This window comes from Octopus bimaculoides, chromosome 15, assembly GCF_046866305.1.
Source record: "Octopus bimaculoides isolate indiv1 chromosome 15, ASM4686630v1, whole genome shotgun sequence".
NCBI lineage: Eukaryota > Metazoa > Mollusca > Cephalopoda > Octopoda > Octopodidae > Octopus > Octopus bimaculoides.
Window position 1 is genome coordinate 58348776 of NC_142942.1, and position 27866 is coordinate 58376641.

General features: G+C 34.0%; 2 protein-coding genes across 3 annotated transcripts in view; one reads left to right on the forward strand and one right to left on the reverse strand.

Moving 5' to 3' along the window:
* The window catches only part of LOC106870740 (tRNA (guanine-N(7)-)-methyltransferase non-catalytic subunit wdr4), a 1059977-nt gene that overhangs the window by 539619 nt on the left and 492492 nt on the right, over positions 1 to 27866 (forward strand). The window lies entirely within an intron of this gene.
* LOC106880669 (uncharacterized) lies at positions 3435 to 20501 on the reverse strand. Its single transcript, XM_052973387.2, has 5 exons — positions 19979 to 20501; positions 16072 to 16155; positions 11422 to 12009; positions 4482 to 4716; positions 3435 to 3784 (listed from the first exon to the last, which is right to left on the reverse strand). Exons 2-5 carry the CDS (start codon positions 16150 to 16152, stop codon positions 3528 to 3530), a joined length of 1161 nt encoding a protein of 386 aa, XP_052829347.1. The 5' UTR covers positions 16153 to 16155; positions 19979 to 20501; the 3' UTR covers positions 3435 to 3527.

Below are 27866 nucleotides of genomic sequence, written 5' to 3' on the forward strand. Positions count from 1 at the left end.
TGTTAAAATTCTTGGTTCAGTTCTTTTCTTCGTCAGACCTATATCGAAGAAGACATTTTCGTAATGTATCAAAGTGTCCCAGCAGAACAGCCTTCAGGATCGCACAACCATTTGTTGCTGACATTTAGAATTAAGAATGTCTCTTGGGTTTGTGATGGGTGATGTGAAACTGGCAGGTCTTGTTACATGGAAGATGATGACGCTGTGTCAGTGTGGCGGGATGCAGATACATATGCACAGATCTTGATATCTGTGTTCACTCATTCCTAATATGCAGATAGATATCTACATATATACATATATACATATATATATATATATATATATATATATATATATATAGTGTCACATGTGTAAAGTATTCAGAGTAGGATGCCATATATATATATATGTGTGTGTGTGTGTGTGTATAAATGTATGTATGTATGTATGTGTATATATATATATATATATATATATATATATATATATATATATATATATATATACACACCCATTATGTCTAAACATACGCACATGTACACATATATGTAATGTTAGGGAGATTGTGACATGTAGGCTTGTATGTCTATACCAGTAAAACTGTGTATGAATTTATGTGTGTCTGTGTATATGTGTGTATATGTATGTATATATATATATATATATATATACACACATGCATAATATGTATAGAAGTAGATAGACAGATGTATGTATATGTTTGTATATATATATATATATATATATATATATATGTCACCATCATCATCATCATCATCATTTATGTGTATCTGGATAAGCACACACCCATACAGACATATATAGAAAAATGTGTATATGATTCTCTATCTCTATCCTGTGTTTGTACATAGCTATAGCAATGAGACATGCATGTCTGCAAGGTGAGCTACAGTGGCTTTAAGCCACACTCTTAACAGTAGAATGTTCATTTCAGTATATATATGTTGTTTACTTAGAGTTTCTCTCTTCACACAACACGGCTAACACATTGGCCTCTAAAAAGCTTCCAAGAAATGCTTAAAATGCAATTTATATATTGTTAAGCATAATATTATTAGACAAATAATGTACATATAATACAAATATATATATATAATGTTATAATTACATACATACATACACACACACACACACATACATATATATATATATATATATATATATATGTTCTACTGTTAAGAGTACGGCTGGACTGTGGCAAGAAAAACAGCAATGTATTCTCACATAAATAAGTGCATGGGTCAAATATGTTGTGTTCAGCAAATATATATATATATATATATATATATATATATATATATATATATATACACACACACACACAAATCTATCTATCTATCTATATATATATATATATATATATATATATATTTATATATATATATAAACAAATAATTCAGTATAAAATTTAATATCTTTTGCAGATTATAAAGTTAAAACCTTGTGCAATATAACGCATTTTATACTAAAAGGTTACACTACCTTGTTTAGATCAGGTGACCCTTTACTGACTTTGTTGTGGGATTTAAAGCTATTTTAGTCACTTGAATATATTGTGCATGCATTAGATTGGCGAGAGAACCAAAGGAAATTGTCCACGTAAAGTTTTATAATTCAAATTTTATTTCTTATTGAAGACTGCTCACATCTTTACTAATGGCATAGACTTGCTTCTCCACAGTTTAAGAATCTGAAAGCCAGAAGTGGAATGGAATAGTTTAAGGATTGACAGAAATGGTCAGTGGATAACTAACCGCTGCTGCTCAAAGAATGTGCAACAACTGTAATAGTGAGAAAGTACTTGTTATTTCTGTTTTTCTTTCTTTGCTCTTATAAACTTGCAAGCATTGCTTCTGGTGTGCCATTCCTACCTCCTGCCTTGATCTTTCAATATACGGTCACTGCCACCCTTCTCCCATTCTTATCAGTTCCTTCATTTTCAGTCCTTGCTTATCTTACTGCTGCCAATCTGAAGATTTACCTGCAGCTTTGTCTTTGAAAACTGGATTTGGTTCTTCTTTGATGATGTTAATGGATTCAAAATGGTTCGGTTCTGCTACTCTTTGTAGTTTAATGTTCCATAGCTTGTTCTTATAGCTCAAGGCTATTAATTTCTAGCTTCACTTGTTGTGTATTTCAGGCAACTAAAATACTTTACTTTTACCTACTTTAACTAATTCCTTCATTTAAAAGTAAATAATAATAATAATAATAATAATAAATTCTCTCTTCTTATTGGACGTTTAAATGTATAATATTTCTGTTAGTGTTTCCTTTTCTCTGAACATCATGCAAAACACCTATGTTACAATAAAAAAAGAAATTAAAAATTATATATTTATATAACTATGTTAAGTATCCATATTAATAATGGTTCCAAGTAATTCTGAATAAGGGTGTTTTTTTTTTTTTAAGAAAATTAATGATTATTTAACACAAATCTTTTCATTAAATAATCGTGATTTTCATGAAAAAAAAAAACAAAATGAAATTCCATTCCCTTGTTACTTCTGACTAAATTTTATTCACATTCATTTATATCTCTTTATTTTTTTTTTATAAACTAAAGTTTTTAGGTTCTTCTGTTTAAGCAAATTGTATGAGTATTTCTGTCTTTAGGCAAGGAGACAGTAACACATGCACGTGCACACACACATATGTTTGTGTGTGTATGTGTATATACAATGGGCTTCTTTCAGTTTCCGTCAACCAAATTCATTCCCAAGGCTTTGGTCAGCCTGAGGCTGGAGTAGAAGACACTTGTCCAAGGTGTCATACAGTGAGACTGAACCTAAGGTCATGTGATTGAGAAACAAGCTTCTTACCACACAGCCACACCTGCACTTCTTGTAGAACCATCAATATATGTTAATTCCTCAGTTTCGCTTATCATGGACTGAGTCGACACAAACTAATAATCGTTGTCTTTTGTTTCCCTTTATCTCTGACTTGTTGCTGTCATTGGACTGTGGCCATGCTGGGGCACTTCTTTTATCTCTGACTTGTTTCTGTTATTGGACTGTGGCCATGCTGGGGCACTGCCTTGCAAAGTTTAGTCAAACAAATCGACCTCAATAAATATTTTAAGTTTAATACTTATTTTATTGGTACCTTTTGCTGATCCACTATGTGTTACAGGGCCATAAACAAACTAATGCTTGTTGTCAACCTGTTGGGGAGAACACACACACACAGATATATATGACACGCATCCGCAGTTTCCATCTCTAAAAGTCATTCACAAGGCATCTGCCCAAGATGCCAAACAGTGGGACTGAACCTGAAACCATGTGGTTACAAAGCAAGGTTCTTAACCACACAGCCAGGCCTGTGATTCAGTCATATTTAGTAATTCATTTAACTTTCACATACCTAATGAGACAGTAAATTCAATTAAGACACAGGTACCAAGAGAGAAAAAATAAAACAAGTTTATTTTATTAAAAATATTGTTTTATTTTACATATTTCCTGAAAAATATAGTAATTTTATAAGTAAATGATCAAAATAAATGATTCAATCATCTAAAAGTCATTATCCTTCTCAACTTTGATAACAAAATTAAGATCTTCGTCTGTTGGTACAATGATTTCCTTGGGCTTAACGCTTTCAGAATTTCGTGATATCTTACCAAAACGGGGTCCTCTAGATACAAGTGAGTTTTCTTCACTGCGTCTTTTCAGTGCCATTTTCGCCGTTCCTATTTTATTAGCAGTGATGCGATTGACTTGCGTCTCCGTCAAAGATCGGTTTATCTTTCGAGAATATAAAACAGAAAACCCTGAAAAAAAAACATCGCAAAGTCCAGTTACCACCATTTTATTGTTTGCATTGGTTTCAGTAAAAATGCTTTGTCCTATATATTCATTAGATACTTACAACAGATTACTATAAATTAAGTTGGTCTTTTAACAACCAATTTTTTTTATTAACTACCGGAATAGTAAATAAACTATTGATCTCTGATTCAATTTCTTCTGCATGAGGTAGTGATACCTATTCTCAAAGTCCACCACTCTACACCTGTCTCATAAGTGTTATAGTTCATTTACTAATCTTTTAGTAAATTAAAAAATTGGTTATTGATAACAGGGAGATTCCTTATAGTTTTGTAGTGCAGCTTCTTATTCATATAAGTCTACACCTATATCTCATTTTTATTTGTCCAATAAAACTACTTTCAGCCTGGCTTTATCTGCCTCAAATATTCTACCTGTTTTATGTTCAAAACCAGCCAGGTCCAGCCTCTCACACCTATCCTACAATACCATTCTAGAAATAAACAATCACATCATCAAAATCTGAAAGCTATGAGGTAATGCATGAGTAATTCAAGACAATTTTAATGAACAAACATTACATTTGACAGAGTAATCTGAATGCTAGAGGGTACAGCTAGGTGGGCTGAGAAGAGACGTTTCTTGTAGGAAAACAAAATAGCTTTTTCTATGGTGATTATTTAATGAGGCTAAACTTACGTCTTATGGCTTCCATTATTTGTTGATTCAGAGGTTGTGATGTGGAATGTTTAGCACGGCCCTTACCCCTGCATGAAGTGGCTGTAGACCTCGCTAGGACTTCGTCTGAAAAGAAATGCTGAAGGAGAGCTATGACCAGGATTGCTGGGTCATTAGCAGTTGTGGCATTGAATTGGATTCGCGTTAACTCATCTTCAAGAATATTCACTCCAAGCCCTGATATCAACTCAACTTCCTGCAAAACATGAAATACAAAAATTTAAGCGCTATTTACTTCATTTTAAATTCTAAAATGAAATAAAACAAAAATGTTTTAATATAGTGACAAGAATTTGGTATTTCTTCCAAATAATTATTCCAAATATTATTCGACTTAAGATTAGCCCTGATTTTGTAGAATTTTGACTGACGATATTTCTAGCAGTGATGACAGAAGATAAATGTAAAATTCTTTTTATCATAATACATCCTCTTTAACGACTAATATACAATACAGTCCAATAATCCTATTTGGTCAGAGAACTCACACCAATAATATTCAACCTTTATTTTTGTGCTTTGTCCTTCTCCTGTTTATGCTTTCTATCCTGTTTTTTTTTTTCCTTCATACATACACTTTTCAAACTAGCTGTTTCCTTTAATCTGTCCCCTTCTCTCTAGATCAATGGTTCACAACCTTTTCTATCTAGTTCAGAACTCTACCATTCACTGAATAGCATTGTATAGGTACCCCCCACCACCACCACTCACACACCACCCATGGTTTGCACAAAAAAAAAAAAAAGCTATTTTTCTGGCATACCAGTAGACATGCTTTATAGTCTACACATTCAAATATTGCTACTACTTTTCCAAATTCTGTTGAATTTCGCATGGAATTTTTGGTCTTCCTACATCATCTTGGTGTATAAGTCAACCCACCTCTTTTGGCTGTAAATTTTTGTATGTTGGAAAATACAGTATCCATACTTTCTCGTACCATCCTCTCCAACATGGGCCAATTTTGAGGTATTTGCATGGACTAATAGAGTTGGAGCTCTATTGCCCCGGATAAATAACCTTCCTATCCCTGCCCCAACACATCTTCCCCCCATCATTCTCTCTCTCTCTCTCTCTCTTCCACTTATATTCACATCCCTGTGATTTGAGGTTTATGCATCATCATCATCATCATCTCTCTCTCTTTTTCAAGTGGATGGCCATATAGCTCTCTCACAGCAAGACACCTGTTCATGTCCTTTCATCAACTGACATAAAGCCACTTCCCTCAATACTACCCCCCCACCACCACCAATCAGTTTAGGGGTCATCTTAAGAGTTTCTCAATGACCTTGCTGATGCCACATAAAAAGCACCTGTTGGCTGGCATCCGGAAAGGCACCCAGCCGTAGAACCCATTGCCAAAGCCAACAATAGAGCTTGGTGCAGTCCTCTGCCTTACCAGCTTCTGTGACACCATGCCAGCTCATGCCAGCATGGAAAAGGGCTACAGTAGATGTTAGACAAGGTGCTAATGTATTGCACGTGGCTCTCTGTCAGTTATTATGAGGAGGGTTCCAGTTGATCCAATCAATGGAACGTCCTGCTTGAGAAAATGACACACAAATACCTGAGCATTCCTCATACACATGTCTCCTTAATGTAGTCCTCAGGGAGATTCAGCATGACACAGGTGACAAAGCTGGTCCCCTTTGTATTACAGGTACAACTCATGTTTGCCAGTTGTGCAGACTGGAGCTACATGAAATAAAGTCTCAAAGACACAACATACCACTTGGAGCTCATAACCTTATGATTGTGAGCTGAATGTCCTAACCATATGCTTCCACTTGGGACTGAACCCAAAACCACTTGGTGGCAAAGTGACCCTCTTAGCCACATAGCCATGCTTGCACCTGTATATATTTCTATAAATTTTATAATTTCATATTAGAATTGACTTTATTTTCTCAGACTGTGTGCACCCAGCGCCCCACCCCACCCCATGCCATTGGTTATATAATACACAGGATTGAAATGTTCAGAAATTTTACATTTTTGACAGATAATTTTGTCAAGTTCTGTCAATTTTATGTTATCTTTTCTCTCAGAATTTTCCAGGTTTGAAGAACGGTAAAACATAGTATTCCTTTTAAAATGCTTTTCTTTCCTTATAAAACTTGGGTATCTTATTTCCTGTATATGATCTTATGTTTTGGTTCTCTTCATTTTGATATCTGTAAATCATTTTTATTTTTTCATTTTTATTTGTATTATTTTTGTTTTATGTATTGTATGTCGAGCTGGTGAGAGCTAAAAAAACAAGAGAAAAACAAACAAAAAAAGATGTGACTGAGAATGTTAGATTACTGTTTTAAATCTCAGATTTCCTTGTAGCAGTTCATGCCTGGAAACCTTTTTATCTATTTTTCTATAGTTTTTATATTTTTTTTTACATCAAAATTTTATCAAAAAGGAATAACAGAAGATGTAATAATAATAATAATAATAATAATAATAATAATAATAATGAATCAATAACGATAAATGAAGAAAGAAGAAAAAAAAATGCAAATAATTAACAGACTTTTTTAGATTCTGAAATATTAGAATGTACCAACGATAAACTACAAGGCTACATACATCAAGCTGAAGAGTAACAACAGACTTTCTCTTTGACAGGAAAGAAAAAAAAATAATATGTGCACTTTCTTTTGTTCAAGCCTCATTGGTCAACCTTAACACATAGAAAGGTAGAGCGAAGAGGAGGAGGAGGAGGAGGAAGGAAGGAAAGATAGAAGGGAGACAGAGTTTGTTTTGGTTTTTTTCTTTTTTTTTCCTAATTGCAAACACTTCATTGCTGTAACTAAACTTATTGGCAGATTCCATCCTCTGAGCTGAAATGGAAAAAGATTTATTAGATTTCTCTGTGTAAAGAGATTCTTTGAAGCTTTTCTGTGGGGAACAATAGCTAGAACTGTCGTCTGGTTCATCAGTTCAAGTTACAGACAGTTTATAATTATAAAGAGATTCTGTTCTCTTTGAGAAAGCATTAATTTGTCAAGAATGGAACACCAAAAAATGAAAAGAAAGATACCTTGTTTGAAAGAATAGCTACATGATACAAAGAAGAAGAATTCCTGAAAGTTTGCATATTTTCTAAATTACAAATGATATTTCTTAACAACAACCAGAAAAAAAAAAAAAAAAAAAAATGAAGATAAAAAAAATATGATTTATGTTTTTTTTTTTGTATTTTGTAATTTCGTTTTGATAGTTATATAGCCATTACTTTTGTCACCCACACTTAAAATTAATTAAAAGAGGAAAATAATGAAAAAAAAAGCCTTTATAAATCACCTGGATACGACAAACTGACTAACATTCCACGACTGATTTTGGAATAACTTTAGATGTAGTAGAGAAATGAGAAGTCTAGTAATTTTTGAGACTTGAATTGTTAAAAATAAATCTAGTTTCTCCTTTTGAAAAATTATTTTATATCTGATTTGTTAGAGATGTAGATAAAAGTAAAATAATATTTGTTTCTCAACGAGAACATATTTGAGTCAGAGCAATATAAAATTCAGAGGTGTACTAGCAACGACTTAAGCACATGCATGGATTTATTAGCTGAAATAAACCGAAATAAAAGGATCTAATTTAGATATTTCCTGCATTTAATAGAAAACTGGCAGGTCTAAGTAAGAGATAAGAGACACTGTCTTTTCATCATCATAATTATTACCATTGTCATCATCATCATCATTCTAACATCTACTTTCCCATGCTGGCAGGAGTTGGATGGAATTTGTTGTAGCAGATTTTCTGTTGCCAACCTACATCCATTTCCAAATAAAATAATATTTCCCGTTGGCTAGAAATCTTTTCACAGTCATAGATGCATTATAGTAGTGATTGTTATAGGCACACGTATGATTGCAAGGATTGCTTCCTAACCATGTGCTTTCAAGTTAAATACCAGCACAAGTGCTTTTTACATGGCACTGTGTTCAATTCCTGTTGGGGGTCAGCATTAATACTAACATCAAGGGTACCAGCAGAGCCTTTCTCTTCGGCGAGCTGGCAGAACTGGCAGCACACCAGACAAAATGCTCAACAACATTTCTTCCAGCTTTACATTTTGAGTTCAAATTCCACTTGGATCAGTTTTGACTCTTATCTTTTCAGGGCCGGTAAAATAAATACCAGTTAAGCACTGGAATCAATGTAATTAATTAGCCATTCCTCCAAAATATCAGGCCTCGTACATATAGCAGAAAGAATTACCACCATCATTAATATTACTAATAATAATGATAACTGGACCGTGAGACGGCAGAACCACTAAAAGAGAGGGCAAAACGCTTGACAGCGTTTCGTCCACTTTGACATTCTGACTTTCAGCTCTGCTAAAGCTGACTTTGGCTTTCATCCTTTTGAAGTCAATAAAATAAGTATCAGTTAAGGAATGCGAGTGATGTAATTGACTTACTCCACTCCCCACCAAAATACTGGCCTTGTGCCAAAATTTGAAACCATTATATGATTATTATTATTATTATTATTGTTATTCCACAAGCCATATATATACTACAAAATTCGTTACTGATGTATGTAATAAAATGTAAAAAAAAAAAAACCCAGAAAAGTAATAAATAATAAAATGGCTGAATACCATTTATTTCATTCTGACCACCTTATGCTCTAAAAGACGTTTCTTCAACAAGAGGCTTCTTCACATTTTCCGACTTCATTGGATGCACTGAGGAGAGGGAGAGGAGGAGAAAGAAAGCACCATAAAGAATAGGATTGTGTGCCATTATTGTCACTGATTCTGATGGCTTTATCCTGGAATCTATAGGAATTCAGTAAGCAATAGATGACATTTTTGAAGAAAGCTTCAGGGTAAAAATATATATTCTAGTCAGAATGCAAAAAGTGTTGAAGGCTTTGATACTAAAGCCAAATCACTGGCAGGTTCTAATCTATAGAAAAGGTTGTGGGGGGGGGGGAGAAGGAGGAGGAGGAGGCAGCAAAGGGTATAAAAGAGACTAAAACTTGTTTAGTTTAAAAACAAACAAACAAACAAATAATAATAATAATAATAATAAGGATAATGATGAAGATGTGGGAAGGGAAAGAAAGGAAAAAAGGTTATTTTACCATACTTATTTATCATTCACACTCTCTTAATTTCTTCTTGTTGTATGAAAATCAATAGAATCTCAAGAACTTTCATTATTGTTCCATCTCATGCTATTGTTCTTAATATTTAGTCTTTGTTGTCTTTTTTTTTAACCATAATTATTATTCTTATTATTGTTATCTCTATTGTTGTTCGTTTAATTTCTTTGTTGTTTTTGTAGTATTCTACCACTGCTGCTGCTGCTGCTGCTACTACTACCACTACTACTTAGACTGTTTACTAATTTCTTTGTTCAAATATACATGGTGCTAGCTACATGTAGGTCCACCAACTTGAATGTGTATGTGTGTATGTGTAGAAATGGAGCGGAGGGGGGGGGGGGGGGGGGCTGGACAGAAAGGGGTGTAATGTGTTCTAAGTTTAAAACAACAAGAAAGTAAGACGATTGTATCGATAAAAGCAAAAATTAAACAGAAGGTGGGAACTCTTTAAAAGTTCTCTCCATTCCAACAGACACAAACTGAAGAAAACAATACAATAACAGTCAGTTAATGATAATAATAGTAATAATAATAATAATAATAATAATAATAATAATAACAATGATATTAACAACACTGAAGTAGTATCAGAATTGAGATTTGAAATATTTATCTTTCAATATGAGTGGATTGAAGTTTTAGCTAAATCAGTGTTAGAAGTGCTTTGGGTGGCTATTTCTAGAAATTTCTTCCTAAATCTGCTACAACACCATTTCTTTATCACGCTAATGACTCACTGCACTTGCTTTATATATATAATATGAATGAATAAGAATATTTAAGCATTTAGTATTTAGGCTGGCCATATCTGGCTCAAGTATTCTACCTGTTTTACGTTCAAATCAACCAGATTCAGCCTCTCATACATATCCTACAATGTCCTTAAACAACCACATCATCAAAATCTCAAAGCTACAAAATAATGAATGATTAATTCAAAACAATGTAATGAATAGATATTAGATTTGACAGGGCAATCTGAATACTAACGGGTTAATATTGATATATGGATGAATATCAAAACCATATATAAATGAATATGTGCAGGTGTGGCTTCCCAGCCACATGGTTCTCGGTTCAGTCCCACTGCATGGCACCTTGGGCAAGTGTCTTCTATTATAGCCTCGGGCCGACCAAAACCTTGTAAGTGGATTGTATAAGCATCTATTCTCCTTCTATAAGGCTCTATTCTTCAAAACTGTTGTAATGTTTTGAACAGATTAGCATTGATTACATAATTATTTTGCTGAATAAACAATTATCATATTAAAACCAATACCTACTTTTTTAATTTATACATCCATTTCCATCACACTTCTTACCTACATACCACTTTCATCCTTCTTTAGCACATGACTTAGCTACTTCATCCCATTTCTCTTCACAACATCCATCACTGGCTCCATGTCTATCATTCTCTAAAACTGTCTCTCTCTCTCTCTCACTGATATACTGTTTATCCATCAAAACAATTTCATTTTCATTCATTCCAGCCCTTCTCTGCTACTCCATGTTTACTACCCATGTCTGACACCCATATATCATAGCATTTCTCATATGTGTAGCAGACCACTTACTAAACTTCATTTACACAGTGTAATCTTCTATGGTGGCATACACACACACACACACACACACACACACACGCACACACGCACACACACACACACGCACACACACACACAAAGAGTAAAATGATAATTAGTACATCACAGATTTTATATTATTTAACGAATTTTCTTCTTTATAGATATTTAGATTTCTAACTTACTTTTGGTTTTCCTTGTTCTGTTGTTGTTCTTGGTGTTGGAGTAATTTGGGACACAGACTTAGACGACACTTGGCTGTTCAAACAATAATTCTGAGTGCTGATGTGTGAGACTTCTGGTCCATTGTTTAACGTAGTTTTCAAATGCAGACTGTCTTGGAAAGGTACAGATTGTTCTCGAATAAACGTCTTTGGAGACGTCACTGTTGATACCTTCATTGTGCTAGCAGACACTGGTCTCTTGACTACTTGATGGGATGGAATTTTTGGTGTGACTTGTAATGGAGCTGATATCCGCCGGTTTCTCGATTGTACAGCATTGCTATGGTTACTAGAAGTAGTGGGAAGTTGAGTTGTGGCTTTTATTAAAAACGCCTCTTTGTTTACATTTGGTTTGGATATGAACCGTAGCTGATTTTCTGAATGATTTTCTTTAGATCTGTTGGATTGTAAGATTTGTGTTTTTGATAATGTGTGGTGGTGGTTAATAGTTCGATTATGAACAGGGAGTGTCCCCAGTTGGGAAGCAATCCCTGTTCTATGTTGACTTTCATTTTTTAAATCATTTGGAAATTCACTTTCAGTTTCAACCTTAAAAGAAAGCATAAAAATGTAAAATTATAATCATTTTGTCAACAAAATAAAATGACCCACAAAACTATTTCTGTATGAAGCCAATGCTGATAATTCTTTCTATGCATAGATATTTATACCTTAAAACTTTATTTAACAATGTTCAAACAGTAGAATTTACAAATTCTATTTGTTTCAGTCACTGGACTGCAACTGTGCTGTGGCAACATCTTGAGGGACTCAGCAGATCAAATGAACCCCAGTAGTTATTTTTTTATTTTTGAAGGTCTGGTTATTATTTTATCAGTCTTTGTTGCCAATACACTAAGTTACAGGGATGTAAAGAAACCAACACCGGTTGCCAAGTGGTGAGGGTGGGGGCATACACAAAGACTGAGACACACACCACACACACACAGGGTTTCAGTCTACCAATTTCACTTAGAAGGCATTGGTTGGCCTGTGGCTATAGTAGAAGACACCTGACCAAGGTGCCATGCAGTGGGACTGAACCCAAAACTATGAGATTACAAACCATGCTTCTTAACTGCACAACCATGCCTGTATACACACACGAAACCCTGTACTCTTGAAAGGCAAATTCCCTTTCACTATCATTTTATATACTCATTAGCCTACCATCATTATTTTACATATTTCCTCTGTCTGTTCTCCTGCAAATGTAATGTCTGTTTGATCTACATGTTAAACGCATTTAATTCACATATCTGTCCTCTTATCTCATCACCCTACCTGGCTGTATTTCACTTCTCTGTTCCCAGAACCATATCTGCTTGGAATTTCCAACTCAATTTGTTCCAACTGAATTTAATAAACTCTAACAAATTTGATAACCATCAACTGCACTGAATTTACCCAACTAATTTCGATTGCTTACTTTCGAAGGCCTGCAAAGTATGTTGGCACAGCTTCTCATTGTCAGATAAAAAAAAGAAAAAGATTAAATTTTGGTTTAACTGATCTACAGAATTGTTGAAGTATTTATCTTCTGTTGTCGCTGCATCATTATTACCTTTATTTATTAAAGAGCAAATCTTCAGAGTCGTAGTTTAACCATTAGTATTCAGATTATTTGGTCAAACATGTCGCTTATTTTGTTTCGAAATAATCATGCATTATCTCATAGCTTTGAGATTCAGTGATGTGATTATTTATTTTTAGAATGACATTGTAGGAGGGTAGGTGTGAGAGGCCAGATCTAGTTTTGTTCAACCCAACCAGATCTGGCCTCTCACACCCTCCTACAGCGTCATCCTAAAAAGATGGGGTGCCTCATATACCTCCGTGTGTGTCTTTTATGGCATTAAATATGGTACCTAAGATTTAAAAACAACAAACAAGAGGGTAAAACCCTGTTCATTAATGCAACAGATGGTTTTAAAGACCAGATTCACTTTTACCTGCATTGTCTATTTTGTACCCCAAAAGCTTAGTCAGTTCTTGTCATTGAAGTTGTCTCTATGTTGTATTTACATATTAAACACTCCTAGAGGCAGTATTTGGATAATCTAAGATGAACATAGTCATTCCACTTAGTAAGACCTGACCATAATTGATCTATTAGTTGTTAGTTTTCAAGTCTTTCACTCTGTAATAACAATCAAAAGGCCCAAATCTAAGGCACTGTTCTTTGAACAGCAAGTACCACTTTCCTACATTATTATTCAATTGTAATAAAATAAACAGTAATTATTCGAGCTTCTTGCTGTGAATGTATGAAATGTAAAATCAAACAGTTTGGTAAAATATAAATAGAAACATATCAAAGACTTTAAAAACATGCTTTTCAATAGGTTTCTCTCCACATTACTGGTGGGGCTGAGAATGGATGGTTATAGGGATGGTATCTTTTATATTGACATTACATTAGTAGGTCGTTACAAACAAAACCTTCCTAAACAAAGACACATATATAGCTATCTCTCTCTCTCCCTCTGTATGTATATATATATATATATTTTTATATGCAATTCCAACCTGAAGGGAAAACGTATTTCAATTGTAGATTATAATAGAAAAAATTATCAAAACTGTTTATATGTTACGAGATTTCAAAAGCTTAACTGCTGAGAAAAAATAGGAATCATGAAAGTGGCTTTTTAAATAAGTCACTGTTACATTTGAATCAGATCAGTAGTTGGAAAGTGTGCCAAAGCCACAGAGAAAGCTGTCACCCATGAAGAAGAGACTATCAGCAAGTACAAACAGATGAAGAGATCAAATATTGATCTCTCTGCTCAGTTAGAACATATTGCAAACTGTGTGTCTCAATGAAGAGTTCACATAATGATAATAATAATAATAATAACTAAACAATTGGACGTAGGAGTGATATATATGTGTGTGTGTGTGTGTGAGTACTGTTTGTCGTTGTCACCATCATTTAATATATGATGTCCATGCTGGCATGGGTTGGATGGTGTGACCAAAGCTGGGGAGCTGCACCAGGCTCCAATCTGATTTGGCAGGGTTTCTATGGCTGGATGCCCTTCCTAACACCAACCACTTTACACAATGTGCTGGGTGCTTTTACATGGCACCACACAAGTGTGTATATATTTATATATATATATATCCACATACACACACACACTACTGCCCTCATACTTATTAACCATCATTTGATTAATAAGAAAAATAAAACAGTTCTGGGTACAGGCATAACTGTTTGGTTAAGAAGTCACTTTGCAAGCGTGTGGTTTTAGGTTCAATCCCAGTGTGTGGCACCTTGGGTAAGCGTCTTCTCCTAGGGCTGTGGGTCAACTAATACCTTGTGAGCGAGCTTTATTTATTACCCCACCCCACCATGTCACTAAAACATGGCAAAGTAAAGCATTATATATATATATATATATATATATATATATATATATATATATAGAGAGAGAGAGAGAGAGAGAGAGAGAGGACATAAAACTCTGCTGTCTCTCATTAATTTCTCTCCTTCCAACTTTTCCCTGAAGAAGTACTCTGTCCGAATTGCCAAAATCTCATTCTTCTCTTTTTATTGATTTTACAGTATAATGTAAGTCTTGTCGATGTAGACCAACACCAGCCTCTTTGGAATCCGTTTGATCACATGGGTATGTGTGTGTGCATTACTGTTTCCTTGCCTCAACATCATCGCCTGCTAGTTGTATGCAAATTACACTGCCATGCAACCAGTACCCTTTGTTTCCAATCTTCCATGAAATTACATCTGGCCATTAGGAAATATTGCCCAACTTGGAAAGAAGTGAGGGGTTGGCAACTGGAAAGGCATCCAACCATAAAACATCCACCTCAACAAATTCGGTTCAACCCATGCAAGCATGTGGACACTAAAATGGTGTTGATGATATTCATATATATTTCTGCCCATTACTCTACCTGAAGGGATATTCACATAATTTTTTTTTTCACGCTTTGAGACAGTTTTCATAGCTTAATGGGAAAAAGATTATATCTTCATTATGTTTAAACATGATCTTTTTTTGCATACAATACAAGTTTGCAAGTTAGATATTATCCATCTAAATACCAGCTTAGCAACAAGTTATGTTAAAGGGTCTGTAGGTATTTTTCTAATATTTTATGACACTGACAACAGCAGATTGAGTAGATTCAAGCTTAAATTTGTTATCTACAACTCACAGAGAATGGTTTTCCTAAATGGAAACCCATCTACCGATCAGCTCGGCACTACATTGCTTCACATCAGTGATCTGATGAAAACTAGTTGTTCCCAGTGCCAATTGACAGTCAGAACATATTTACATAAATATATACTTGGGTAGACGATAGCTGCAATACATTCACATACGTTCAGATGACACTAATTCACTATCTTAATACGTGTGATGCAGAAACGTTAAAAAAGAAAAAAGAGAGAAACTCTGACGTTCTATTTCATTTTCCTTTTCTTTTTTTTTTCTGTTCTCAGCCATTTCCAGTTTTTTTTTTGTTTTTTTGGTTTCTTTTTTTTTTATAAACATTTCTTTTGAACTAGTTACTAATGAAGGCTAAATACACTAATAAAAAATTCTTCAGTCCAATAGAAGCTCCATAATAAAAACTTACGTTGGAAACATGTTTCTTGAGAATGGCCAACACTTGTTCTAAAACTTCAATGCAGCATGGATTTACCTTCAAACTGTCCATTTCCTGAAAGAGACGGAGAGGAACAGAAGCAATAAAGAGTGGCAAATGAAACAGTTTTCTAAAATATTATCCGTCACACAACAAATGTTTCACATTAACTGGTGTAGACTATATTTATGGTCCTGAATTAACCACAACTTCTGCTGATAGCATAGCTATAAAATCCTAGCTTTTACTATCTTATCACCAGAAGATAAAATTTTTTTAAAAATCAAGCTGGTACACCTGCACTGGCTCTGTGGTTAATTGCTACATTCAAGAGTTAAATCTTAATACAGGTTGGGATAAAATACCTTAACTAGCTTGCTTTAGCTTTATTTTCTCTCTCAAATTATTAGCCTAAATTATATCTATTCTCAGTAAGGTTTGTGGAAGGAAATAAATATGGCTTAAGAATATACAGCTAAGGATTTGCAGATCTAGCAAACCTGTGAAATGTGCAAGCCATGCTAATATCAACTTTAAATACTTTTAGTGGTTCATATGAAAACTGTATTTAGAGGAGTTACTGAAAAAGCATTGCAGAAAACATCAATTATATGTTTTGTTGGATAATTAACATCATTAAGGGAATGACCATGAAATTTAATTATGCAGACAAAGGGTCCAGCTTGTTGATATCAAGTTAATGTATTCCCTGAATACATAGACTTTAAAACAAAACAAACAAAAGATTAATATCCAATTCCATATTAAAGCAGAATAGTTTTACTTTCAAGTTAACCCATTAGCATTCACTTGATTCTCTCAAATCTTATATTTATTTACATTGCTTTGAATTAATCCTGCATTATCTCTTAGCTTCAAGATTTCAGTGATGTGCTTATTTATTTTTAGAATAACATTGTAGGGTAAGTGTGAGGGACTAGATCTGATCAGTTTGAACAGAGAGTAGGTACAATATTTTGGCTGGATAAGGCTCGTTTAATCGCTAAGGCATTAAATCAAATATGATAAAAATATTTTACTTTCATGAGAACTCAAACCAATCTCTAGAACCGCAAGTAAAATACCAGTGATTCTCTGTTTAAAAAAAATTAATGCTTGTACAATCAAATTAAATATACACACACACACACACACACATCAATTTCCAGAACCACAAGTACCACATCAATTTTCGAGAACCTTTAGCTCCAAAACCTTTTGATTTTTCCAAACCAGAGGTAGTCTCCTTGGTCAACACACTCTAAAATTAAAGAAATATTAAATTTACTTCGATGTAATACCTCTACATTAGTATAAATGACACAAGTTTATTAATACCGAACTGTGCAAAGTACGAGTAAGCTGTGGCTGTGAGAATTTGAATTCCCTGCTCGTAAACTGGTGCAGATTATAAGTTCCTGACAATTAGTGTCCAGAAAGTCAGTAGTGTACCTTTGTGTGTGTGTGTGCATGATTTTTACACACACACACACACGTATACATGTAAAACATGGACAAACATAGGTAAATATGTCAGATACAATATAAATTCATGATTTCTTAAAAGTGTCTCCCCCCCCCCTGTAGAGGATCTTGCATAATTACCAAATGGCTATTTAAGACCAGCTTCATACATAGTTCTATAAACCTTCCTCAACAGCATGTTGATTTATTTCATGCTTCGACTATACACTAGTGGAATCATTAATAACATATTGTACCAATTCTATATGTACTAATTAGTAGTAGCAGCAGCAATACTACTACTATTAATAATAATAATCCTTTCTACTATAGGCACAAGGCCTGAAATTGGGGGGAAGGGGGGGGGGGCTATGGTATTTATTTTATCGACCCCAAAAGGATGAAAGGCAAAGTTGACGTTGGCAGCATTTGAACTCAGAACGTAAAGCACGAAGCATTTTGTCCGGCATGCTAACGATTCTGCCAGATCGCCGCCTTAATAATAATAATAATCATTATTATCGTCCAACCCATGCTAGCATGGAAAGCGGACGTTAAACGACGACGATGATGATGATGATGATGATGATGATTGTGGTAATGGTGGTAGTAGCGTTAGAAAGTATTTAATTTTTACAGTCTAAGCAAAGATCGGAACAGCTGTACAACTGGGGAAAACCATCAGACGTTCAGCCATAGCATGTCACACAATGTGATGCTCAGGCATGGTCGGTAACTTTCAAGACGGTGTCAACTCCAGACGTCCTAAAAGAATCATAATTTGAAAAAAAAAAAACAAAAAAAAAACGAAGAAAGAATCTTAAATAACTATAATGCGGTTCGCGCCGGTGTTTGGTTTCGGGGAACGTGTGTCCTCTAATTATAATTTCAAAGTTGATTTTTACGTATTTTCTTATATTTTTTTAAAATTATTATTTTTTTTTTGGTGAATACTTAAAGTGAATAAAATAACAGCAGAAAATAGAGAACAAGTGAAATAAGCAGCTGCCTTCGAGGCAGCAGTAAGTATTATCTAACTGACTGCCAACCAGATACATAGAGAGCAAGTGGATCTGTGAGTCAGTTCACAGATCTGGAGATCTCGGCTTCTATAATCTATCTTCTTCCGCTCGCTTTCTCTTCCTTTCTCTCTCTCTCTCTCTCTTATTCTTTCCCATTTATTCATTTATAGACATGTACACGTCCACATACCAGATATGCGTAATGCCACACCTTAGCTATTAAACAACTATAACAGAATTTGGAAGTTGATTCTAAAGTTACGTACATCCTTATATATAAAAACAAAATCTCTTTGCTTGTATGTATATACATCGAGAAGAAACAAATAGTAGTGACAATAATAATAATAATAATAACAATCGTTTAAAATAAACATGACATAGCATGTATATATATATATATATATATATATATATATATATATATATATATATATATATATATATATATATATATATATATATATATAAGCACTCGGTAAGAGGACGTAGGGGTGAAATGATATAATTAACGTGGTTGCATGTAAATTAATAGTTTCTTCCGTGTTTTTACTTTCAACATCTGATACACACAGACACAAGATGTAACCATGATAAAAAATGAAAAAAATAAAAACTTCCTCAATCAGGAAATTTAAAAACCATTTCCAATACACAACACTGAAACTTTTCTCTCTTTCTCTATTTGTATTCATCCGTGTAATTCTTGTGTAAAGTCCATTCAACCATTCTTCCAACAGATCTACTCGATCCGGGTCGTTTCGTCTTTCGCTTCTTATAATACAGATTTATCCAGTCTAATTAATACATATCCAGATCTGTTCTGCTTACTGCTATGAAAGACAGGAAAAAGTCATCTCGTTGTAGTAAACCTTATCGTCTCTCACTCATTCTCTCTGTTTAACTCGTATTTTTAGAAATTTACAGAAAGGAAATGTTTTTCACACGGTCATGTATATATATATATGGTTTGTAATTACTATTTCAGATTTCACCGACCTATAAAAAAAAAATAATCTTATAATCCGTTCGATCAAACTCTCGCCCGTCTCTGCATCTACAGATCATTTAAATGTTGTTGTGAAATGAACAACTGTTAATTTTTTTTAAACATCTGTGTGTGTGTGTGTGGACATCAATATAAATAAATCTGTATATATATATATATATATATATATATATATATATATATATATATATATATATACTATATTATAGTATAGATGTATATATATATATATATATATATAAACACGCACATGCAAGCCACACACACACACATACGCACACACATACATACCCACATGCGCGCGAGCGCTTGTTTTTAACGCAGCCAGTTCAAATTATCTGTACATACATGTATATATTTATATACGCGAGGAGAAAGAGTATATGTATAATGAGCGATATACCTGTCCAAATGATTTTTAAAAAAAAGGGGTACATTAAAGTCCAGTTGGAAATTTGGTAAATAAATGTCTGTCGATGTGATGAGAAGCGCTCTATTTTACCATTATAGTTGTGAATATATGTACATATCTTATATACATCTGCACATGTTTGTTGCGTATGAACATACGTATACTCGTTCGTACATGTTCAAAATACGATCGAAATCAGCTAGCTGTATATCATAATAATAACAATAATAATAATAATAACAACGATCCTTTTTTTCTTTCTTTTCTTTTCTGTTTCTTTTCTTTTCCCTCTTTCTAGTGGGCGGGGACGGCGGTTGATTAGTTCCCGTTCGATTGACCGTTTGTTCGTCTATCTTTCTATCTATCTTATCAAAGCAAGCTATCATCATCTATTTATCCATGATCGACTCGACTGGCAGACAGATTCCAGTTGTGGCTGCTGGCCTATTTTTAAACCGTTTCTAACAGATATGGCACAGATCTAGTCGTGAGCTGCAGAAGGAGGAAGTGGTCCGGGAATGCTGGGTAGCAAAACTGTCACGACGTCACAGGTGTTTGAAATGTTGCCTGATAACCTACCTATACACCTATCAGTTGAAACCATTCGCCTCTTTCTAAACTATTTCAACACACATACATACATACATACATACATACATCGTCATCTCTCTCTCTCTCTCTCTCTGTATATAAATACACATATATATATATGTATGTATGTGGGTGTGTGTGTATGTATGTATATATTTATACTTATGTATGTATATATTTATACATATCAATACTTTGTTTTTACTTACACCTTTTATTTTCACTCCTCCCCCTCTTCCCCTTATTTGTTGCCTCTTGTCTCCCTCCCCCCACCACTATTCCTGTATTATCTTGTTTCATGTCAATGTTTTCAGTGTTTACAAATACAATTTTCTCTCTTAGATTCCAGCTTACAAACCTAATGTGCAAAATAAGCTGGGGAGCTTCTATATATTAAGAAGGATGGGGTGGAGAATGGATCATTTGATCTGCTAGAAATAACAACCAAATCTCTCCTCAGCTCACATTCTACAATCTTCAAAAAAAAATGGGAATCTATTTTGAGGAATCTAGTCTTAGACACACTATTTCCAGAAAGGTTAAAAAAAACAAAACTGGCTGCAGACATGAGTGGAAAAGCTATGATTGTTGGTTTGCACATTCAGGCCTGACCTGAGGTTAAACAACGACCATCAACAATAGGTCACAGACTAACAAGAAGTCCCCTTTATATCAGCAAACAATTCCCAACCAAAGTGTTGTCAACTTAATGTGACAGTCCCATGAAAGGGAAGAATGCTACTGAACCCAAAGCCACACAATTGCAAAGCAAGTTTCTTAACCACTCAGCCATGCTTGCACCTTTAGCATTTATTTTGAGAAATAGTAGCAAGATCTTCCTCAAGCCACATGCCATTATCTGTCAAGAAAATAGATAGATGTTGGTGTGCTTACATCCCTGTAACTTAGCAGTTCGGCAACAGAGACCGATAGAATAAGTTCTAGGCTTACAAAGAATAAGTCATGGGTTCGATTTGTTAGACTAAAAGCGGTGCTCCAGCATGGCCGCAGTCAAATGACTGAAACAAATGAAAGAATTAAAGAATATATATATATATATATATATATATATATATATATATATATATATATATATACATATACACACATACATATTATATGCTTATATATTCACAATATACATTCAAGAATGTATACACATAGATACACTCAAATATATATATGTATATATATATACACACACACACACACACACACACACACATACACACACATTGCACAATGTATTCTCTTCATATTTTCTGTGTTTTTGTGGTCCATGTAAATATATGTGAGTGCATATGTGTGTGTGTGTGTGTAGCCTAATTGTGTTTATCTGCATAACTCCCTCTATGTGTGTATATATACATATATATACACACACACACATATATATATATATATATATATATATATATATATATATATATATATATACACACACATATATATATATATATATATGTATGTATATCTGCTCCATATCAGTGCATAGTATTTTCTTCCTGCAGCACAATAGCCAGGCATTGCTATGCATTGCTGCTGCTGATGATGATAAGTAAATGAATCATTAAATAAATCTATCCAAATAAACAATCTGCAAATAATACACTACACATTCAGATAACTGACAAGAATTATTGTTATCTTTTCATATAGTCATATATTTCTCAACATAACAACACTCTAACTACTAATTTGTCTTAATTAGCCCAAAGGAAAAAAAAAAAAAAACAACGAATGAAAATAATGAAAAATTTTAGACATAATGATGGATTTCATCTATCATTTCTGAAATGGAATTTTGTCTTTTGTCTTTTTTATTTTTGGGTTATTTTTCTGATATTCAGTTTAAGATGTTGCATATTTTATATATGAATGATGCAATCTCTGAAACCAGGGCCTTCTTGACCCTTTAAGCCCTTCACTGTCTATGGAGCATAGGCTGTTGGCTTTGTTTTTGTTTTTTTTCACAACTGTTGGCTTTTAGCTGTCTTTTCTGCTTCTCTTCAGTTGGTTCCTTGATTTTCCTTGCAGCTTCCTTTCAGATTTTGCTGCACCGTGTCATGTTTCCCTGAGGAAAGGCCTTCTTCTTCCAGATCTTGTTCCTTTTGAATTATCATTGATGCCCCTGTTACTCTGTTCTTTTTCGAGTTAGGACTGTTGGTCCTATGCAAACACATTTATACCCCTGGGAATAGGTAGTCTGTATTAGTCTAGCCTCTGTCCTTTGACCTTCCTGATATGGGAGGCCTTACACAGAGTTTGTTCTCTGCTGGCACAGCTCTCAAGGGGTCATTGAGGCATGCAGGCCACCATACCACAATAAGGACTGGACCTTTTTGTGGTGGAAACCTCAATATACAAAAATATCAAATATTCATAGTTTGAAACACTTTTGGGCATAGATCCGTTTGAGTTGACTCAAGGCTGAACAACTATGTAAAGGATGTATTTATTTTGACTGATTCTATGAGAAGAATCCTTAACCCCAGTTCATGATTGGTACTTTATTCAGAAACACTGGAAGAATACAAAGCAAAACCAACATTGGTGGGATTTGATCCTAGAGTGCAGAGAGCTGAAATTGTCCAACACTAACAACATTGTTAATCCACCAATTTGTTTGTTGTTTAATAATTGTGATGTAAAGGCAGCAGACATATATGTATGTGTGTGATGGTATTTCAGTTCCTGCCTACCAAATCCACTCACAAGACTTTGGTCAGCCTAGGGTTATAATTATTGAATATGAGAAGCAGGCTTATCAACCACTCACACACACACACACACACACACTGATAAAATAGAAAGAAGAAGATGCTTTGAGAACTTTGAGAAACAGTTTTGGTCCATTGACTCATGTGAAAACCTCTTAAACTTTTAAACATATGATGAGGACGATGACGGTAGTCTTTTGTAGTCCAAGAAAGATAGTTCTGCAATTTCATGCTGAACGACCTGCACAAATGATTTATTTGTAGTGATCAAGTGTATGTATTGTACATCAACTCCTTCCCTCCACCAATTCCATGTTTCCTGACCAGATGTACACCAGGTGTTGAAGTGATTGCAAGATGAAGGGTTTTGCTCAAGAATGCAATGCACCAACTAGTCCAGGAATTGAAACCACAATCCCACAATCATGAATACACAATCCTAACCACATACTCCTCTACCCCCACCACACACACACACAACTAAACCCAAATAGATAGGGATGGAAAAATTTAAGGGAAAATATTGGTTAGTTCTGGGGTACATTGTTACAATTGGGTGGATGGAATAACAATTGCAAAATCAAAGAAACTTGGAAAATTTTTAAATTATATTTTCACACAATATTTCCTCGTAAACTTTGTGAAACTTGTTAAAGTCTCTCCAAAACTCTTCAGGAAAAAAAAGGAAAAGGAAAGGAAAAAATAATAATAATAATAATAATAATAATAATAATAATAATAACAATAATCATGTTAAGAAGAAGGAGAAGACGAAGAAGAAGGCAAAGAAGAAGTAGAAGAGGAGGAAGAAGGGAGGAAGAAGAAGAAGAAGAAGGCAAAAAAGAAGTAGAAGAGGAGGAAGAAGAAGAGGAGGAAGAAGAAGAGGAGGAAGGGAGGAAGAAGAAGAAATAATGGTGAACATAATTGCCAGGCAAACTTTCAGATAAAATGTAATTTTGTATAAAATAAATGAATAGTGAAATAAATAAATTTAAATATATGAAATTACCAAAGGATTAATTAATTCTGATGATAAAAATTGGTATCTGAAATGGCAGTTAATGAAGCAATCACAACAATAATATATTCAATGAAAACCCAGATGATTGTTGAAGCCATTGGTGAGTTTTCAGATTTGTTTGGTCTGATTATCTACTGTTTTATCTCTTCACTTATTTATTTACTGATTAAATTAAGATTTAGAATAAATCCATAAGTTTTGACATTTTTTTCCTTTCTTTTATTTATTTTTTTTTCTGGCGCTAAGGGACTTAATTAAAGATTATTGACTCTGTCTGCTAAGATAGGTTTACTTTTGAGACTGCTGAGGATTCAACTTTTGCCAATGTTAGGTATCAGCTGAAACAAAAAACAAAACAAAAAACAGCAAAAAAACACCTATTTAGGTAATTTTTAATGAAGGGCATTCAACTATCAAGAATTTTTACAGATATTATATAAAACAAAACGTGAAACAAAACTTATGTTATTTGTTACCAATATCGATAATGTTTTTTTTATTTATTTTTAGATTATAAATTATTAAGCATTAGAATGATATAGGTCTTATTTTTTATGTTTGTTTCTATTTATTTATTTCATCATTTATTTATTTATTTTTACATAGAGTTCTCCGTTATGTTGATTTGTTCCAAGTTGACTCACCAACTCTTAGCTGTCCTCACAAAATTATCCGTTCTTGTTACCCCACTTGTCATTCTCCAAGCCATCATACTTTTATTTTTAACAAAACTAATACAAAACTGTTATTACGTTTTTTTTCTTCTTTTTCAGTATTGATAATTGAATGTCCTACAGCTGAGTCATCATATATTCGTATTAGGAAGAATTTCTTTTTGACAAATTGCATTTAAATGATAATAGATCCACATAGGTGTGTGTGTGTGTGTGTTTAAACACATACTTTCATGTTGTTTTTTTTTAATCTACAATTTGAAACACAAATACTATATTTATATATGAATATATATGATGTTAACCTCAGAATTCTGGTTCCATTTAAACCTTTAGCATTTAAATTTGCTATATGTGAAGGTACATGGCTCAGCAGTTAGAGCACCAGGCTCACAATCATGAGGTAGTGAGTTCAATTCCCAGACTGGGCTGTGTGTTCAGTTTTTGTGTATATATATATATATATATATATATATATATAAATTTATATAAATAAGGATAAGATCGTTATTCAAAATACTGATCCATTTTTGCTTCAGTCATATTCTGAATCTATTCACAGTCATCTTGTCTTCTTCATGTGATATCCTTATTGCTACAGATAATATTGGTGTCCTTCTCAAGTACGCTTTTATTCTTTCACTTGTTTCAGTGACTGTGGCCATGCTGGAGCACTGCCTTAAAGGGCTTTAGTCAAACAAATCGCCCTCAGGACTTATTCTTTGTAAGCCTAGTACTTATTCTATTAGATCTCTGTTGCCAAACCACTAAGTTACAGGGACATAAACACACCAACATCGGTTGTCAAGCAATGCCAGGGAAACAAACACACATAAATATATACCTGCATCTTTTTTCTTCTCTCTCTTCACCTCCTTCCTTTACTCCTATCCTCTTCATCATTTCATTAATCTATACCCTTCTCCTTCTCCCTATTTGTCTCTGATGTCGGAATACCCCATAAACAGCTGTAAGGCTTTGAATTTTTTTTTTCACTAATGATAATGCATATAACTTGAGATGTTTGCCTTGCCTTGCCTTAATACTTGACCTCTTCTTTAACAACTATATATCTATATCTATATATATATATATATACGACGGGCTTCTTTCAGTTTCCATCTACCAAATCTACTCAAAAGGCTTTGGTCGATCTGAGGTTATAATAGAAGACACTTGCCCAAGGTGCCATGCAGTGAGATTGAACCTGGACCCATGTGATTGGGAAGCAAGCTTCTTACCACACAGCCACACCTGTTATACTTTTTCTTTTTTTATTTTACTTGTTTCCCTTCTTGGGCTGAGGCCATGTTGGGCACCAAAGGTTTTAGTGAAACAAATCAACCCCAGTACTTCTTTTTTTAGAGTTTGTAAACAAACCAACATTAGTTATCAAGTGGTGCTGGGGGACAACAAAAACATAAACGTATGCGTGTGTGCATTATATATATATATATATATATATATATATATATATATATATATATATATATATATACATATATATATATATATATATATACCGGTACAGGAGTGGCTGTGTGGTAAGAAGCTTGCTTCCCAACCACATGGTACCACAGCATGGTAACTTTGGCTGCAGTCCAGTGACTGAAACTAGTAAACAGTAAATCTGTACAACATATATGTATGTATATGCATGTACATTTGTGTATGTATATGTATGTCTGTATATGTATGTATGTATCATATATGCCTTATGCTATTGTCCTCTCAGTTTTCCAGCAAACTGTGTCCGAGAAACTCAATCTTTAGAATAAGCTGGGGCTAAATAAACAACAAGCGCTCTGTCCACTTGTCTGCTTGCCTTTATCCCTTACAAGTGTCCATTGAACTCAGACAGCCTGAGGTTACCAAGGTAACAGCAGATAGTAATCTCTTGAAGAGATATTTGTTAGCTTTCCTTTTCTTCTCTCTCTATCTCATTATTGCTGTTCTTGTTGTTGTTGTTGTTGTTGTTCTCTCTTCCTCAGTTCTCTCAAAGTTTCGTTTTTTCCTTTCTATTATTTACCAAAACTAGATTGGATAAATTCTCCATGTTTTCTATCCATTTCTTATCTTCTGTCTCCCTTCTTTCTTTGCTTTTCCATTCAGCCCCTCTTTGCCATGCTTTTACCATTCTTGCTTTCCTTAGAACCCATCCATCTACTGCAATTTCTCCTCTCCCACCCTTTTTTTTTAAATACATCTTTTCCTTCTCCCCCTCGCTCTCTCTTCTTCTCCCCCTCTCTCTCTCTCTCTTTCTCTCTGTTTTCTCATTTACTTCACTCTCAACCATCAACTCAATTCCATTCACAGTCATCATCATCATCATCATCAGTCTTCCTGGTACTATTCATGTGCCACACTTTCCTCCTTCTCTTTCCCCCATCTCTCCTTACTCTCCTCTTCTCTGTCTAGTTTATTTTCTCATTCATTTATCTCTCAATTTATTTTTCTAGTTTTTAATTTATTTTTCTGTTTGTTTGTTTTTTTAACTCATTTATTTTTCAGTCCGTATTCTATTTATTATTACCCTTTCATATTTTACTAGATATATATTTTTTCTTCTCATTTCCCTTTCTACTTTGATATTATTTTCCAAATACCCCCAACAACACACACACACACACACACACACACACACACACAATCACTCACATACTTCCTGCTCTTCATTTCACTTCTACTTATATTACTGTTCCATCATCATCATCAACCATGCATTTTTGTTTTGTTTTTTTTCCCCATTTCTTAGCATTTCACCTTGTTTCTTCTTGCCAAGATTAGTAGTTATCTCCCTTTTCCCCTATTTCTATAATTTGATCTTTGAAGGATTTCAAAAGCCATTCATGTGTATCCAAACTCTTCCTTTT

Bases quoted from the DNA above. Each gene is read 5' to 3' on its own strand.
- LOC106880669 (XM_052973387.2), bottom strand. From the start codon at position 16,152: ATGGACAGTTTGAAGGTAAATCCATGCTGCATTGAAGTTTTAGAACAA. The intron at 12,010-16,071 runs GTAAGTTTTTAT...CTTTCTTTTAAG, and splicing joins TCAAGAAACATGTTTCCAAC to GTTGAAACTGAAAGTGAATT. The intron at 4,717-11,421 runs GTAAGTTAGAAA...CATGTTTTGCAG, and splicing joins CAGAACAAGGAAAACCAAAA to GAAGTTGAGTTGATATCAGG.